Raw genomic sequence first — 18,773 nt, 5'->3', positions numbered from 1 at the left:
TTTCATCATAGCAGGCAACTAAGTACCTTGCCACATTTTCTCAAGTCTATCAGTTAGTCTACAGTGAACCATAGGCTATCTATCTTGAACAGTGTTTACTGCACGTACAACCAGAATGACTCTGCAATTTCCCTGAATTAAAGCAGTTCATTATATCCCTTGCCTACACCTCAAACAATGATATCACCACATGGGAGGGACTAAACCGGCTCGTCTTTCTGAGGGAATATAAGCGACGCTCGAGTCTATTTACAAGCTATCCTCTGAGCGCAACAAACTCTACGAACTCCTCCGAAGTCAACTTCACTTATACCTCAAGGTGAGACTACTTTCTCTCATAATTCTGTCGACTTAGTTTACAGTAGACTAATTTGTCAGACACATTTCGCGCTACACGTGGCTGTGTAGTAGTTAAGTTATTTGGCGTGTCGTCGTTTATCATGTTGTGCTTCACAGATATTTGTCACAGTGCGCATCGATGCCAGTGTAGGCTACCATACTCCGGCAATATGGTCAGTTTTTAGTTGTGTCGCTCTGGACGTTTTGAAAAGGGAACTGGAAGTTAGCCAACGAGGAAATGCGGGCAGTTGGCTGTTCAGATGTTGAAAAGTTTCGATTCGGGCTAGTCGTTCTTAACCTTAACCGACGTTCATTCATTTCATCCAGCTTTGAACGCTCCTCCTCGCATTTAGCCTACGTGCGAAAACATCGTGTCAGTTTTCCCCCAAGTCATCGTTTACCTCTTGTAGGCCTACCTGGAGACGCAGTTACCTTGCGCTAGCCTAGTCGTCTGGGATTCAGACTGAATAGTAGGCTAACCTAAAGCACTGTTCAGAATTACATTAGTGCCTCTTTTATGAGCGAGCAGCAGAACAATTTCAGCGCAGAGAAATGTTTTGAGCAAGCACACAAATAATATTTTGAGGAAAAATGAAACTCGAGTACAAAAAAACGTTTAGTTGAGCAAACATGAATTTATTCTGTGCTCCACCAATGTCTTTGCATGTTTGCTAAATTTAATATGTAACAGCCTCTTTTCATTCAGTTTCACTCTACGCGTTCACATAAACTGTTCCTCCGCTTGCTCTGGAGATATCTCTAGCGCTCGCTCAACTTCCGATTGGTTAACAATTGTGCCACAAACGTAACGCTGTCTATAGTTTGTGAGCGAGCGGACAGGTGAAGTTGAGCGAGCGCGAGAGATATCTCCAGAGCGAGCGGAGGAACACTTTGTGAGCGCGTAGAGTGAAACTAAATAAAAGGGGGCTGTTACATACATATTAAACTTAGCAAACATGCAAAGCCAAAGTGTAATAATAATGTGCGGTGATCTTTCACTTTTTCGAATCTTATTAAAAGTGTAGTTTGGAGAGAAGAAAGTATTACAAGTGTAGTTTGTGATGTGCGACGTGTTGCTATTTGTGCGACGTGTTGCTATTTGAGCAACATTGCTCCTGTTGGTCAGTGTCGATAAGAAACAGACAAACATCAGCATTTTGAGCACAGATTGAACGGGCAGCTGAGGGACACATAGGAACAATTAGCTGAGTTTGACAAAAAAGTATATGGGACTAGATTTGTGAACTACACCTTTAATGTGAATGCAGTTGATGGAGCATTCATAAAAAAAAATCTCTCTCTATTTCTCCATCTATATCTGTCTATCTATATATGTATTTCTGTGTGTGTGTGTGTGTCTGCGCGTACGTCTGTGTGCGTGCGTGTGTGTGTGTGTGTGTAGGCACAATGGTTAAACGCGTGGCAGTGATCCTGGCTGGCTGTGGTGTGTACGATGGCACAGAGATCAATGAGGCCTGTTCAGTGCTGGTGCACCTGAGTCGGGCTGGAGCAGAGGTGAGGACACTTTACCTGGCTTTTCACACACACACACACACACACACACACACAAAGGTATGCAAAAATAATGACAGAGGCACCCACAACAACACTTGTACACACAGGAAGACACACACACACACACACACACACACACACACATGCAGCCACCGTATGTGAACCGTCACAAACACTTATTTGTAACTAGTGCAAGTTTAGATGACATATGACTCCATGACTCACTCATTGTCCTGTTTCCTGCTGTCACGTTTCCATCCCCCCACCCCTCACCACGCCACACACACATAAGCGCACATCCCCACACCCCCCACCACCCCTGCACACACACACACACACTAGTGCAGGGTTACACACACAGACACACACACACTAGTGCAGGGTTACACACACTAAGGATATTCTTATCATGTTGTGTTTGGCTAAAAGCCATTAGGCAAATTATAATTGAAAGGGAAAAGTCACCAAATGCATCGCCAGTCATTTTTTCATTTCAGTAGTGGCCAGAAAGATAAGACCAGTGAATGGGTGTGTTCCCAGAAAGGCATCTCTGTATCAATATATGTATAGGGAAAACACATACGTAGTTACTTTCATGATCCCAAAGAAAGCTTAGTCATTTGTATAACATTGTAACAACATTATGACACCCACATTTCCATAGCTTTAATATAATGCAGTTGAACTCAATATAAACAGAATAATTGTTATAATAAATGTAAATATTACAGGATGTGACTGTCTTGTCTCTGTGTGGTCTAGGTGAAAATGTTTGCTCCTGATGCAGAGCAGATGCATGTGGTCAACCACTGCGAGGGAAAGCCCCAGACAGAGAAACGCAACGTGCTACAGGAGAGTGCGCGCATCGCCCGCGGTAACGTCACAGACCTGGCTAAGCTCGATGTGGCCGCCTTTGATGTTCTCATCATCCCAGGTAAGCTGACCAGTGTTGACACGCACACACACACACACACACACACACACACACACACACCTGTCCTTTTCTCAAGAACAGCCCTATTTCTTTATAAAAACACTGTCCAATATCCTAAGCAGATGAAAAGCAAGCTCATATTATGTGTTTAACCTGGATGTATTAGTTATTTATCAGACATGCATTCCCAAGATAAGCTGTTTTAATTAACCCAACAATCTACAGCTTAATCATCACTATATACTAACAAAGCCTCTTTTTGTTTCAGTTCTGATTATGTTGCTGTAAATATTTCACAAACATATTTACACATATTTATTTTGAATGCTGTTTTATTGTGTGCAGGTGGATTCGGAGTGGCCAAGAATCTGAGCGACTGGGCAACAAAGGGGAAGGACTTCTCTGTGAAGTCCGAGGTGGAGAAGGTGATCAAGGGCTTCCACAAGGCGGGCAAGCCCATCGCCATGTGCTGCATCTCTCCCGTGCTTGCTGCCAAGGTGCTGCCCGGCTGTGAGGTCACTGTCGGCCATGACTGCGAGAGCGAGAAGTGAGTGTGCGACCCTGCAACGCTGCGACCCCAACCTGATCACAACCGATTCGGGTCCTAAATCTGGTTCTGACCAGGATGTCAGAACGGAGTACAGGCTGTACTGGTCATGCTAGTCTTGCATAATCATGCATTTCATTTTGTTACAACTTCCGGTACCTCAGTACCCCTCACTTATTCATGTGTAATATTTTTATCGATGGGGATTTATTATGATACAGGTTTATTGTCCTGTAGGGGAAATTTGTCTTGGACTCATACAGTATGCTTCTCACAAAAACAACAAAGATTTGATGTGTGTGTGTGTGTGTGTTTCCTTCTGTCTCCCCTCTCCAGGTGGCCCTATGCGGGGACAGCCAAAGCCCTGGGTGAGCTGGGCTGTAAACACGTGTGCAAGAACGTGACCGAGGCACATGTCGATAAGAAAAACAAACTGGTGACCACAAGTGCTTTCATGTGCAATGCGCCAATCCATGAGGTGTATGATGGACTGGGTGTCATGGTTACTGAGGTTCTCAAGTTGTAGCTTGTGTCAGTTGTAGGTGTTTGGACCCACGTCCTTTTTAATAATTGCACATCAGGACATTTTTGTGGTTGTAGCTTTTGTGTTGCTGTTTAAGTTTCAACCTGTGGTTGTGTTTTATGCAGGAGAACCATTTGTGAAATAGGCATTATTGCCTTAATGCTTACTGTCTGTTGTACTGTATATTGATATGAATAAAATCATTTTTTTATTATTGGAGAAAGTTTGTTATTTGTAATTTATTTGTGTTACCATCCATACTGATCCACTATAGCAATTACATAATTATATTATAATTTGCTCTTATATAATCTGTATAGCAGTGTTGCAGAATAGAGATTGAACTTTTGACCATATCTATTTGTAAATGTGTCCCCATATAGACAACTTCCAGCCAATCAGAAAATAGTATCTTCCCATACTGTCATATAATTAGACACTGTGCGACACACATGATTAAGTCCTTGAACCCAAAATATCTGATGAAGGCCATAGGCCGAAACGTCTTTGTCTATTAGACCTCTCATATGGAGCCAGAGTGTGCGGCACTTTTCTACCAGTCAACTTTCTAGCAGTGGTCAGTACCTCACAAAATAACATTTGGTGTCCTGCCTTGTGCACAAACACATATTGTTGCCTCGTATATAGTAATTTCAAGAATTAAGGTCTTCCAAATAGTTTCCAGCTGTTTGGCTTAATGTGAGGGGATACTTGGCAAAGGAACACATGCAGGGCAAGCTCTAAACTGGAATGCAGGGACTGGAATGCATGTCTGGAACTCATACGCTACATTTAACCCTGGGAATAGCAAGAGCCATATAAATAAAAGGTTTACTCTGTTGTATAGACCCTTTCAACAATAGACCCTTTCAAGAGAGTTCCATTATCAGCATCATAGTTGGCCCCACAAGACTTCCGTTTTAACATTCCATATGTTATCTTAATGCAGAGGAAGTAGATTGGGGCCCAAATAGAACGTTCAAGCATTGTTTTTGTTTACCTTGTTGAAAGGGTCTATAATCCTAATCCTAACCTCTAACCCTAATCCTAACCCTAACTCTAACCCTAACCCTATAAACCTAACCCTAATCCTAACCTTAATTTGTTATGACAAAAACTGAATGTCACTTAATAACAAAAGGATTATGCCATAAACGTTTATGACTTGTTAATGACATGTTCATGACAGTGTCATGTCACTCTTATGTCAACACTGTCAAGTAAAGTGTAGGCTGACCACTGTACTGTACCTAAGGCAAGATGTTTTCATAAGGTTGATCTGGACCTTTTCCTATTGTAAAATGGACCTTATTCTCCCCCATTAGGATCACCTGTACTCCAATCCGAGTCGATTCATCTCATGGATGCTCAGATCTTTGTGAACGACAACAATTAATTCCAGAAATGTGTTCTGGTAACACTTTATAATAACTACACACAATTCATCATTTATTAAGCCTTTGTTACTTTTTAGCTAATGTTTTGTTCATCATTAGTAATTTCCTGTTCATACATAAATTATCATCAGTAAAGCATTTGTTCACACATTTATAAATGGTTTGTTCATAGTAAATAAGCCTATCCAAAAAATATGTTTGTAAGTACATGATTTATACTTAATAAGTAATGAAACAACCACTTATAAATGGTATACTGGTTTATTATAAACCAGTTGCAAACTATTACAAAATGCTTTGTTCATCATTTGTAAAGCATTGTTCCTATGTTAATTCTCATAAATAAAGTATTTGTACACACAGTTATAAATGGTTTGTTCATATAGTAAATAAGCCTATATCTAAAATATGTTCATGAATTATTGTTAATACTTAATAAATTATGCAATAATATTTTGTTGATGAAGTAATATTTCCATTATTTAACACTTGTTACATACACATGCACTAATGATTAGTTAGGGTGAGGATACATATTTTATAAACCACTTCCTAATACTATAATTCATGATTAACTGAGGAGTTACAAGTGGTTAGTTAATGATATTTTGTGAGCTTATCTAAAGTGAGGACTTTCTATGCCTTGCAACACATTTTCAAATGAGTTGTAAAGATTGCATTCACATTCATTCATTTAGCAGACAAGTGACGTACACATGTCAATTAAATTGAAGGCCATTGACATAACAGTGAAAGCCGGGAATTGAACACCCAACTTTTCAGGCTACTGCATGCTAGTCCAGCTCCTTATCCACTACACTACCTTGGCCCAGACAGAAACCCCTATAACTATGCAAGAGTTAAAAATGGTTTGTTCATAGTAAACACGCATATCTATATTATATTTTTGAATTGACTGTTGTAATACCACTGGGCAGAGGTAGTGTAGTGGACAGGGAGCCGGGTTAACATGCAGTAACCCAGTGTTTCTCAAAGTGTGGTCCGGGGACCACTGGTGGTCCGCAAGCTATCCCAAGTGGTCCGCGGGCAGACGTGGTAAAATATAATATAGATGAGTTGTTTGCCATATTGAACCAACTTGTATGTAAATCTAAACAGTTCTGCAACACTGCCTATGTAAGATATGCCAGTTTAAATCATATTAATCTTCTGACACAATAAGCAAGGTGCAAAGACAATAAGCAAGGTGGTGGTTCAGTAGGCCTATTGTGTACTGTTGAAGTAGGTCTAATCTTTAGCTAAGTGGTCCGTGAGTTTCTTTTTATTAGTTAAGTGGTCCTTGGTCTGAAAAAGTTTGAGAAACACTGCAGTAACCCATAAAGTTCGGGGTTCAAGCCCCGGCGTCCACCAATGTGGCCTTGCCCTTTAATTTCATTGACATGTGTAAGTCGCTTTGGGTGAAAGTTTCGGCTAAATGAATAAATGCAAGGGTAAACTTTAAAACTCATTTGTAAATGTGTTGCAGGGCATAAAACGTCCTCACTTTAGATGAGGTCACAAAATATCATTAACTAACCACTTGTACTGTAACTCCTGAGTTAATTATTATGACCGCCGCTAGCAAAGCTAGCGAAGCGGTCATATAGGGATTGTCAACGTTTTTTTTTTTTTTTTTTTCCCCGTCATCTACTTCCTGAATTTTTGGTCAACGATACCCGGGACACCGAACCACCGGGACACATGAAATTTGGTGGGTATGTAGCCCCACTAGACTTTTACGGAAAAAAATCGTTTCGTCCCCGGGGTCCACTCCCCCCCCGTGCTGGGCCCCCCGAACCGCAAAAAAAGCAGTTTTTCCTAAATAACTACCTGAACCGTGGCACCGAGGATGAAGAATCTTTTATGGTATGTTGGTCTCAAGGGCCCACATCAATCTGGCCCATAATCACTCATTTGTGATTTGCACCCCCCCGGTAAAAAATGAAAATGCAATATTATTCTGCTTTAATCGCCCCTATCTTCAGTTAAGATGTTCAGAACTGCACCAAATTTTATTTGTATGATTGACCTGGTATTCTCTGGGGGTATGCCAAGTTTCGTAGAATTTCATCCATGCACACACACACAGGCACCCACATACTATCGGTATTAGAACGGCCGATACATAATTACAAATTCAGTAGGATTAAAAGAAAGCCAAAATATATATTCATCATCATCGTCATGGCTGCATTTCCAGTATTGGCGATAAGTAGTCGTTTGTCCACTAGATGGCGCATCGTTGCAGTGAGACGTAATTTTGTTGGAAGTTAAACGTGGGTTGGAATAACAATGGACGCTTCCTACAAGGACTATAGTTTACCGTAGAGAACGTCTAATAAGGATAGGATGATGTTCACATGAAATGTAATTCCCATTTCTTCTTGAAGCCGAAATAAATCAGAGGATGTTTATCGGACATGCTTGGTTTTTACTGCAGGTACGTTAATCTTATAATATCAATAAGGACCTAGGTAATGTTACCGTTAGCGTTGGTTGAGTGATGATGGAGGTCAATTTGATTGATTGCATTTGTAGAAAACTATAAATGCGGTTATACCAAGCAAATTGATAGCAGCACTGTAATTGTATCTTTCGACTGTCATTTGTTGCATGTGCTACAAAAATCATTCTGTGCAATGGAAGATTTACCAACGTTACACCGGTCTGATACAGTTTTGCCTAGGCCTATACATGCGTGAGACTGAGACGCCTGTTTATTTTGTTTTAAGTGCGTGCAGGGTGTGAGAGGGGAATCGATGTGCTTTGATTCCAGCTTGGTAGTTGTAGTCTGTGAAATTAAAAAAGCACGTGTGTGTGAAGTATCCAAACAATGACACCTTCATTTCATTATGGCTGCTTTAACAACACACCTTAAGCTACTGTGTAGTGGGTCCCATTTAGAAGTGGCTACTTCATTCGCGCTTTCCTTGACTCATGGAGCTGCGTGAATTTTATTACAACTTTTCCCCACGATATGGCAGTTTAAGTCCGCTTGATACTGTAAGGCGTAAGCCATTGGTTTCCAAAGGAGATTTTATTTGTGTCGCCAGCATAGCCTATTGACAATTTATGTTGTAAATAGGCCTACCTTATAAGCCTACCTGTAGCTTAGGGAAGCTAACAGCTTTCTATTAGGATCTAGTGTGTTAGTTACAGTTGTCATAACTCCCTGATGCATTTTTGCATTTAGAATAGCCAGAGCGTGAACAATATCGGGTGCCTATGGACTAGGCTTGGTGAACCCAGCCTGATCTGCCCGCTATTTATTTTTTGATTTCTTAAAAGATTGAGGCTGGTCTGGTGAAAGCCAGACTAGCCATGGACCTCAGTTACACAATGCAAGGGAACATGAATCAGCCTATATTTGCACGAACAATAACGGACAACAGCTCTTCAACTTTGGCCCGTTAAAATGTGTATGAACAGTCTAGCGACGCATTTCATCAAGGCCCATTTGGACATGTCAGTTATTTGCACCACTAGATGTAAAACAGCATTTCGTTTCAGACTACTGTTACTTAATTTGTGCATTAACAATAACGTTTCAGACTACTGTTACTTAATTTGTGCATTGACAATAAAGTATTACATGAACTAAAGATGACTAAAATCTTATGTAGAAGAAGAAACATTCACAAAAAATCCATCCATCCAAAACTGACCTTTGTTTTTGATAGCTGTTGAAAACGGCACGGAACTGACAGAGATGTTTTTGTTTATAAATAAATAAATAAATAAATAACATTTTGCTGATACCTTTTGCTTTTCCCAAATACAATGTAGCCTACAGGTGTAAGTGACCTTTCATCAATCCAGTTGCAATGGATGAACTGTGATGAACTGCCCTACTTGTGATTGTTTAGAGATGTTAAAGGTTTTATAACAATGCTACATCTTCTTCGGCTATTCTACAATCTATTCACCTTTTCAGCACCAGTAGGCTACTCTCTGTGCAGCCGCACACACACACTCAGGCATGCCAAACAAGCATACACAAAAGTTTCAAGAGTGGGGGATGGAGTAAAATATGGAGACAAATTGAAGTGTGATTTATTTTCGCGGAACGGATGTACAGGACTGAGTGGCGGTCATATTTTGTACCGCTATGCGGTACATCTAGTTAATTATAGTATTAGGAAGTGGTTTATAAAATATGCATTCTCACCCTAACTAATCATTAGTGCATGTGTATGTAACAACAACAATGGAAATATTACTTAATCAAAAACATATTATTGCATCAATTATTAAGTATTAACAATAATGTATAAACATATTTTAGATATAGGCTTATTTACTATGAACAAACTATTTATAACTGTGTGAACAAATGCTTTATTGATGATAAATTATGTATGAACAAGAAATTACTAATGATGAACAAAGCATTAAATAATAAGTAACAAAGGCTTAATAAATGATGAATTGTGTGTAGTTATTATTAAGTGTTACCTGTGTTCCTCTTATGAAGGAGTTATCATGATACAGCTTTTCAATGTGTCCATGATGTTAAAGTAATGAGGAAGTCATTCACTAGGCCTGAATTACTTCCTGCACAGAATGATGTCAACACAGCCCAAACAGAATGTCAGACAAATATCAACTGTCTAGCTCAAAAATATATTTCCCACAGTGGTCACAACTCTTTAAATATTTAATTATCATCCATTGGGTATTACATTAAACAAAAAGGCCTTTGTGTCATACAAGGAAATTCATGCTGTAAGTTTTACAAGAAATGGAAGCTACCAGGCAAACTCTGCGTCAGCCATTCAATGACCAATCATCTGCATTCACCTGTCTTATAATGACTTGCCTGCTCCACTATTAGGTGACATTATTTAAGGGTCACCTCCTTCCTCCCCACCACCACCAGTTGGGTCCCTGTTCAGCGTCCAGGGGGTAGGCTCTGCCCCTGCCAGCTAATAGTCTGTCAAGTCTGTCAAGCCCCTCCGATACCTGGGCCAGTGACTAGGTCCTACACCAAAGACTATTCTCTTAAGCCTCCTGTTGTGTTCGCGGTCAAATTTGTCTGTTTGACAATTCTTTTCTCTTCATTCTCTTCATGTCCTTCATTTATTCTGACTATCATGAGGCTCCATGACTTTGTTAACACAGGGCATCTGAACACACAAAGCAAGCATTTTGATCATAGGGATTGTCAAAGTTCTTTTTTTTCCCCCGTCATCAACTTCCTGAATTTTTGGTCAACGATTCCTGGGACAACGAAACACCAGGGCACATGAAACTTGCATGTAGCCCCACTAGACATTTACGGAAAAATTTCGTGCATTTCGGAACATTTAGTGACTGTACACCCATTGGCCTGTAGATGGTGGTCTTAAGCGAAGGGTTGCTGGTAGAGGATAATGAGGAGAGGAGCTACAAGACAAGACTGTCTCACACACACTCTCTCTCGCACACATACATAAACGCACACATAAACACACGTGAATACACACATGCACGCATACACACACACGCATGCATACACACACATACAGTAGACACACGCATGCACACACACTCACATCCACACGCATGCACTCACATACACGCACAGACACGCACAGACACAAACACGCACACACATACACACACACACACACACACACACACACACACACGCACGCACGCACACATTCACACACACATACACGCACGCGCGCACACACACACACACACACACACACACAGGCACACGCATACTATCGGTATTGGCAATTATAATGGCTGATAAATCATTACAAATTCAGTAAAGAAAAAACGAACATTGATCCTTCATTTAGGCTGCATTTCCAGTATTAGCGTTATGTAATTTGTCCACCAGATGGTGCAGCGTCTTGCTGCAAAACACACATGCGTTAGGCTACTTGAGTTGTTAACACTACACTCACTTCTTACAAGGACAACGTAAGGGTAGATTACGGTTTCACAGCTTTGTGGCTTATGTATTCATGGTAGGATGATTTTCATGTGAAATGTAATTCCCATTTGTTCTTGAAGCCCAAATAAAACTGAGAATGTGCTTGGATTTACTGCAGGTACGTTAATCTTACACCAGCTTAATGTTATATCCATACAGTGGGCAGTGCTTCGAATTGGCCAGCTTCACTCGCGGTCCGCGCGTGGGATCACGCGGTATCACGCGACTTTAATTTGTATTTTTCCAGTGAGACGCTGCAACAACCCAAACAACCGGTAGATGGCTCAAGTGAGCAGGGTGTCTCGTAAAAAGAAATGGAGCCTGGAAAACCCTACACAGACTTCACTACAGACTTTAGCAGACTGGTTTAGAAATAATGTAATAGCCAGAAATATGCCTGCCCTAATAAAGAAATATTTGGTTAACTGCGAGTGAATCCCGTTTGCAGCCGTAGAGACGCAGGACAAATTAAATATTCTGGTTTTCTCCGAGTGCAACGATGATAGACAGACATCATTTGGACAAAATATAGAGTAGGCTATTAACCTCCATTGCTCAGCCAAATGCCTTCCTGTTACGTCCTGTTATCACTGAGTTAGGCCTACAGGCGATAAACGATTTTTGATGGTCACAAGTTTACTTCATTAGGGACTGTTCGTTATTTATTTAAGGGGCTACCGGAGGAGTTTGGGGAGCATTAGTCCAAAAAGACGTGACCCTCCCTCGCCAGCAATAGGGGAGACCGGGTATGGTTGTAACATGGGGAGAGTTGTAACATCACCAATTCCACCAATCAGGGATAAGATATGAGCCATGTGACAGTTTCTGACTGCTCAGACTTCCTTAACGATCACACATGGACATTTTCAAGTTGTTAGTGCCATTTATCCCGGAGTAAGGAGAAAAATTCAACATCTGAGGTAAGAAAGTAACTTTTCTTTTTTTTTAATTATTTTTTCTAGTGCTTTTACCATTGTAGATACAGTTGTATGAGTTACATCAGGTCAAACTATAGTTTCTCTAGTAAAGAATGGTGTAGCTCTCTCTTGCTAATGTCAAAGCACCATGCTAATACAGCTAGCTAAACAATGGATGACAGTGGTGGGGTAGGTTGTAACACAATTTTTTAATATGTTACAACCTGTGGAATGAGGCTAGTAGACCCATTTAATGTCTGTTTAATTTCATCTTTGTGTGTGTGACTGTTCAGCCCTCTCTCTCTTTCCATGAGAGACACAAATACATACACACACAAAAGTATAAACGCTGTGGTTTTTATATTTAGTTTAAAACTGTCATGAGCTCTCTCTCTGCCTGGTAACACGTGCTGATTGAAGTCTGATGACCTCCACCTGTTCCTGCTCTGCTCTGCCTCACCCTCGTTACCTACCAGCTGCACTGCATTCACCACTCATCATGCCCTCTATATAAAGCCTTGCTTTTCAGTCCACACTTGTCAGATCGTCTGCAACCAGCACCAGTTACCTGCCTGTTTATTGAAAACGCCTCTGACTCTTTGCCTGTGATCCCGGACCCGCTCGACTACTTCTGTGTTCTCCAGCCCCGGTAATCTTGACCTGCCTTCCGTCCCTCTTCTACGAATACCGCCTAGTCCTTGACTGTACTGCTGCTTCGTTTCAATTGCTGTTGTGTGTGTGTTTCCCCCAGGACTTCCCGGATCATCCAGCTCCTGCCATCGCTGTTCGGCTACTGGGGGAACACACACACGCAGACTCTTGGAACTCCTGTACCCCCCCCGGAACCCCTGAAACCCCCAACCCTTAAATAAACTTTTGAACGTGACGCTTTTGTGGTCCTCGTCCTGTTTGGTGTCTGACAGTACGATCTGACCAAACATGGACCCAGCGCACGGTCGAACCAGCATGGAAACCGACGAACCAGAACCACCCACCGCCATGCAACGCCTGGAAGAGACAGAGAGAGAGGTAAACCGCAACACTGCTGACATTGCCTCCCTACTTCAAGCCGGCTTGAGCCAGCGTCAGCAGTTCCAGCAGCAACAGCAACAACTTGCAATGATCATTCAACTTCTCACCAACCTTTCTCCTCTGCCTGCTCCCACCGGCCCAGCCCCAGCCAGCCTGCTCACCGGCCCAGCACCCGAGTCTCCTGCCCAGTCCACTGCTACCGTGGCTGCCGGAGCCCCAGAACCCAGGATCGGCAATCCAGAGCGGTTCAGCGGCGACCCAACCCAGGTACGGGCGTTCCTGACGAGCTGCCGTGTCCAGTTTACCCTGCAACCCAGGACTTTTGCCACTGAAGGGGCGAGGGTCGGTTACGTGATCACTCACCTGACGGGCCGAGCTCGACTCTGGGGAACGGCGGAGTTCGAGCGCCAGACCCCAGCATGTGCAACCTTCAACCTATTCGCAGAGGAGATGCTCAAGGTATTCGATTTGGAATCCACAATAGCCGAGGCATCTCGGATCCTGATGAGTATTCGCCAAGGCAGAAGGACTGTTGCGGATTACTCCATCGACTTTCGAACCGTGGCAAGTCGGAGCTCCTGGAACATGGAAGCATTGGTGGATGCTTTCCTCCACGGCCTGGCGGACTACATAAAGGACGAGCTGGTTTCCCATGATCAACCCCCCACTCTTGATGAAGCCATTGCTCTGGCTGTCCGCATCGACCGCAGGATCCAGGCCCGCCGTCATGAGAGAGGGCGCCAGAGTCCATCCACCAGCACACGGAGTGTCCCAACTGCCCTTCTGTCCGCACCTGCCACACCATCTAGCCAGCCGGACCAGTCTGAACCGATGGAGATCGGCCGCACCTCCCTAACCCCTGCAGAGCGCCAGCGACGCATCACCTCCAACTTGTGCCTGTACTGTGGTGGTGATGGTCATCGAGTCGCCACCTGTCCAGCAAAAGCCGGAGCTCACCAGATGTAGGAGGAATCCGGATGAGCTCAATGAACATTCAGCCCTCCATCAGCCGTAAACCCCTCATCCAAGTCTGTCTTCACCTGTCTGATTCCACCCACACCCTGGCAGCCCTGGTGGACTCTGGCGCAGAAGCAAACATTATTGACACAGGACTTGCTCGTCAGCTGGGCTTGGAAAGCCATCGCTTGTCCACTCCTGTTCCAGCCCGGGCCCTGGACGGTCACGCAATTGGCACAGTTACCAGCATCACAGCCCCCATCTCAATGATGGTGTCAGGAAACCACCGAGAGACCATCCGCTTCCACCTGCTCAGCTCTCCAGGCCAACCCCTAATCCTGGGCTACCCTTGGCTCCGTCTCCACAATCCTCACCTCGATTGGGCCTCCGGAACTGTGAAAGAGTGGGGAAATGCCTGCCACCTGACCTGTTTGCGTGCTGCCTCGCTGCCCCCCGGCTCAGTACCCCCCAGCATTGCCCACAACATTTCTAATGTCCCTGAATGTTACCATGGCCTCCGAGAGGTGTTCAACAAGACCAAAGCCACATCTCTGCCCCCACACCGTCCGTACGACTGTGCCATTGATCTCCTCCCTGGGACTGCTCCACCCAAAGGTCACCTCTACTCACTATCCCCTCCTGAAAGAAAAACTATGGAGGATTACATCAGGGACTCCCTGGCAGCTGGACTCATCCGCCCGTCTTCCTCTCCTGCTGGTGCCGGGTTCTTCTTTGTGGGAAAGAAAGATGGTTCTCTTCGCCCCTGCATTGATTATCGAGGTCTGAATGAAGTCACAGTGAAGAACCGGTACCCTCTGCCTTTACTCACCTCTGCTTTTGAATTGCTCCAGGGATCCACTATTTTCACCAAACTGGACCTTAGAAATGCTTACCACCTAGTGCGAGTAAGGGAGGGTGACGAGTGGAAGACAGCATTCAACACCCACACCGGCCATTATGAGTACCTGGTAATGCCATTTGGCCTCACCAACGCCCCAGCGGTATTCCAGGCGCTGGTGAATGATGTGCTGCGGGACATGCTGAATAAATTCGTCTTCGTGTACCTGGACGACATCTTAATTTTCTCCAGAACTCTGTCCGAACACACCCGTCATGTCCAGCTGGTTCTTCGACGGCTCCTGGAGAACTCTCTCTATGTCAAGGCGGAGAAATGCGAGTTCCATGCTCAGACTGTGTCATTCCTGGGATACATCGTCGCTGAAGGCAATATCCAGATGGACCCCGCAAAGGTCTCGGCAGTTACCTCCTGGCCAGTTCCGGGGAATAGGAAGAAGCTGCAGCAATTTCTCGGTTTTGCCAATTTCTACCGGAAATTCATCCGGAACTACAGCTCCGTCGCCGCTCCCCTCACAGCTCTGACCAGCATCAAACACCCCTTTTTCTGGACCCCAGAGGCCAACACAGCCTTTCATACCCTCAAGGCCCGGTTCACCACTGCCCCCATCCTCCAGATGCCGGATTCAGACCGGCAGTTCGTTGTCGAGGTGGATGCCTCAGACGTGGGAGTCGGGGCCATACTCTCTCAACGGGCAGAGGAGGACAACAAGTTGCACCCCTGTGCATTTTTCTCTCGCCGGCTTTCACCTGCAGAGCGCAATTATGATGTTGGGAACCGTGAGCTGTTGGCTGTCAAGCTTGCCCTGGAGGAGTGGCGTCACTGGCTGGAGGGGTCCACAGTTCCGTTCCTGGTCTGGACCGATCACAAAAACCTCGAATACATCCGCAATGCCAAACGTCTTAACCCCAGACAGTCCCGCTGGGCCTTGTTTTTCACCAGATTCAACTTCACCCTGTCATACCGCCCAGGTTCTCGGAACACCAAGCCGGACGCTCTCTCCCGTCAGTTTCATAAGGATGACGCCCCTTCCCAGGAACCTGCATCAATTCTGCCCGATCCCTGCGTCGTAGCTGCCCTGACCTGGGATATCGAGGAGGAAATTCAAGAGGCCCTCCGTGACCATCCCAGTCCCAGTGCATGCCCAGACGGTCGTCTCTTCGTCCCAGATAATTTGAGGTCCCGGGTCATACAGTGGGGACACAACTCCCGCCTTGCCTGCCACCCGGGCTCCGCCCGCACCTGCCATCTCCTTGCCCAGCGCTTTTGGTGGTCGTCTTTGAGAAGGGATGTCCGAGAATTCGTCCGTGCCTGCCCCACCTGCAATCAGAACAAGTCCTCCACTCGGCCCCCCGCTGGTTTACTCCAGCCCTTGCCTGTGCCCACACGACCCTGGTCCCACGTCTCCTTGGACTTTGTAACTGGCCTCCCACCATCAGGTGGGATGACTGTCATTCTCACTGTGGTTGACCGGTTTAGCAAGATGGCACACTTCATTCCCCTCCCTAAACTGCCATCTGCCAGAGAGACTGCCCAGGCTGTTCTTGATCATGTCTTCCGTCTACACGGGCTGCCCAGGGATGTTGTCTCTGACCGAGGCCCGCAATTTACCTCTACATTCTGGAAGGAGTTCTGCCGTCTTCTAGGGGCCACAGTGAGTCTCACCTCTGGGTTCCACCCCCAGTCCAATGGTCAATCCGAGCGGGCAAACCAGGAGCTGGAGAAGGCGCTGCGGTGCATGGTTTCTCGCAAACCCCAGGCTTGGGCACAACAACTGATGTGGATAGAGTATGCTCACAACTCCCTCACCTGCTCTGCCACTGGTATGTCACCTTTCCAGTGTGTGTATGGCTACCAGCCCCCCCTGTTCCCCAGCCAGGAAGGAAATGTGTCCTGCCCGTCTGCCCTCGCCTATGCCCGCCGTTGCCGTCGTACCTGGTCACAAGCTCGTGCCACGCTACTCAAGTCAGCTGTCAGCTATGCCACTGGGGCTAACCGCCGAAGATCGCCGGCACCCGCCTACCGTGTTGGCCAGAAGGTGTGGCTGTCAGCCAAGGATCTCCCACTGCGGGTGGAATCGCGTAAACTGGCACCTCGATTCCTCGGCCCGTTCCCTATCCAGAGGGTCATCAGCCCAACCGCAGTCCGGCTCCAGTTGCCAACCTCCATGAGGGTGCACCCTACTTTCCATGTTTCGAAAGTCAAGCCGACGCATGAAAGCCCGCTGGTCCCCGTGCCGCTTCCTCCTCCTCCTCCTCGCCTCGTTGACGGTGGGCTGGTGTACACCGTTCGACGCCTGCTTCGGTCCAGACGGCGAGGTAGGGGCCTCCAGTATCTCGTCGACTGGGAGGGCTATGGACCTGAGGAGAGAACCTGGGTGCCAGCCAGTCGGATTGTGGACCGGACACTCATCGCCGACTTCCACCGTCTGCATCCTGATCAACCTGCAATCCGTAGGGGCCGCCCCAGAGGGGTCCCTAACCGTCCTGCCCGCCCGGCTTCCTGTCATGTGCCTGACCCTGACCCTGTCTCGGTACCTGTCCCGTCTTCTGTCCACGACCCTCCAGCTCCCTCCGAGGATGAGGATGTTCACTCGGACCGCTCGGAGGAATTCTAGCCCTCCACCGGCTCCCCTCCGCCCTCCCGACGTGGTGTCACTCTTGGGGACTTCTGGGGCCGTCCCTTAGGGGGGGGGTTCTGTCATGAGCTCTCTCTCTGCCTGGTAACACGTGCTGATTGAAGTCTGATGACCTCCACCTGTTCCTGCTCTGCTCTGCCTCACCCTCGTTACCTACCAGCTGCACTGCATTCACCACTCATCATGCCCTCTATATAAAGCCTTGCTTTTCAGTCCACACTTGTCAGATCGTCTGCAACCAGCACCAGTTACCTGCCTGTTTATTGAAAACGCCTCTGACTCTTTGCCTGTGATCCCGGACCCGCTCGACTACTTCTGTGTTCTCCAGCCCCGGTAATCTTGACCTGCCTTCCGTCCCTCTTCTACGAATACCGCCTAGTCCTTGACTGTACTGCTGCTTCGTTTCAATTGCTGTTGTGTGTGTGTTTCCCCCAGGACTTCCCGGATCATCCAGCTCCTGCCATCGCTGTTCGGCTACTGGGGGAACACACACACGCAGACTCTTGGAACTCCTGTACCCCCCCCGGAACCCCTGAAACCCCCAACCCTTAAATAAACTTTTGAACGTGACGCTTTTGTGGTCCTCGTCCTGTTTGGTGTCTGACAAAAACGTTAATATGATCTTCATTCTCTATGTGAAGAACGGATTGTATGGTATACAATATGTTGGTGAATCTATTTTCACACCTTGTGTACCCTGTTTATGCAATAAATCAGTATATCAAATGGAATTCCATTGTTTTTCTGCATTTTTTTGTACCTGTTACAATCTACCCCAATAGGTGTTACAATCTACCCCAGTAGTGGGGTAGGTTGTAACAAAGGTACACACTGTATTTGTCATAATCTCACAAATTCTGTAATATAGTTGAAGAGATTTAAATGGTTGCCACTTGTAGTAGACAAATGTGGTTACTTTGCCAAAAAGTTCCAGAACTGTAGCTTTAAAAGAAATGGTAGTTTTAGGTGCTGAAGAAAAATGTGTTACAACCATACCCGGTCTCCCCCTACATTTTTCTATGACCCTCCAAAGTGATTATGAAAAAAATCACTGTCAACTTTTTCTGGGTTTATCGCCTACTGTATTTTAACGTTCACATATTTGGCCATAAGCCGTTTATCATAGGCTATCACGAAACCAAACTACAAAGGCGAACACTTTAACAGGGGGAATTAATTGGGCATGAAT

At 45.4% G+C, this 18,773-nt stretch overlaps 1 protein-coding gene across 1 annotated transcript; it reads left to right on the top strand.

Moving 5' to 3' along the window:
• The first annotated feature begins 179 nt into the window (after window positions 1-179).
• LOC121694188 (glutamine amidotransferase-like class 1 domain-containing protein 3A, mitochondrial) lies at window positions 180-4,077 on the top strand. Its single transcript, XM_042074199.1, has 5 exons — window positions 180-319; window positions 1,742-1,854; window positions 2,617-2,788; window positions 3,134-3,335; window positions 3,672-4,077. The coding sequence occupies exons 2-5, from the start codon at window positions 1,747-1,749 to the stop codon at window positions 3,859-3,861; spliced, it is 672 nt and encodes a 223-aa protein (XP_041930133.1). The 5' UTR covers window positions 180-319; window positions 1,742-1,746; the 3' UTR covers window positions 3,862-4,077.
• Window positions 4,078-18,773: the final 14,696 nt, after the last annotated feature.

The sequence above is a fragment of the Alosa sapidissima genome, chromosome 20, assembly GCF_018492685.1.
Source record: "Alosa sapidissima isolate fAloSap1 chromosome 20, fAloSap1.pri, whole genome shotgun sequence".
NCBI lineage: Eukaryota > Metazoa > Chordata > Actinopteri > Clupeiformes > Clupeidae > Alosa > Alosa sapidissima.
This window is presented reverse-complemented; position numbering and strand designations above follow the sequence as displayed.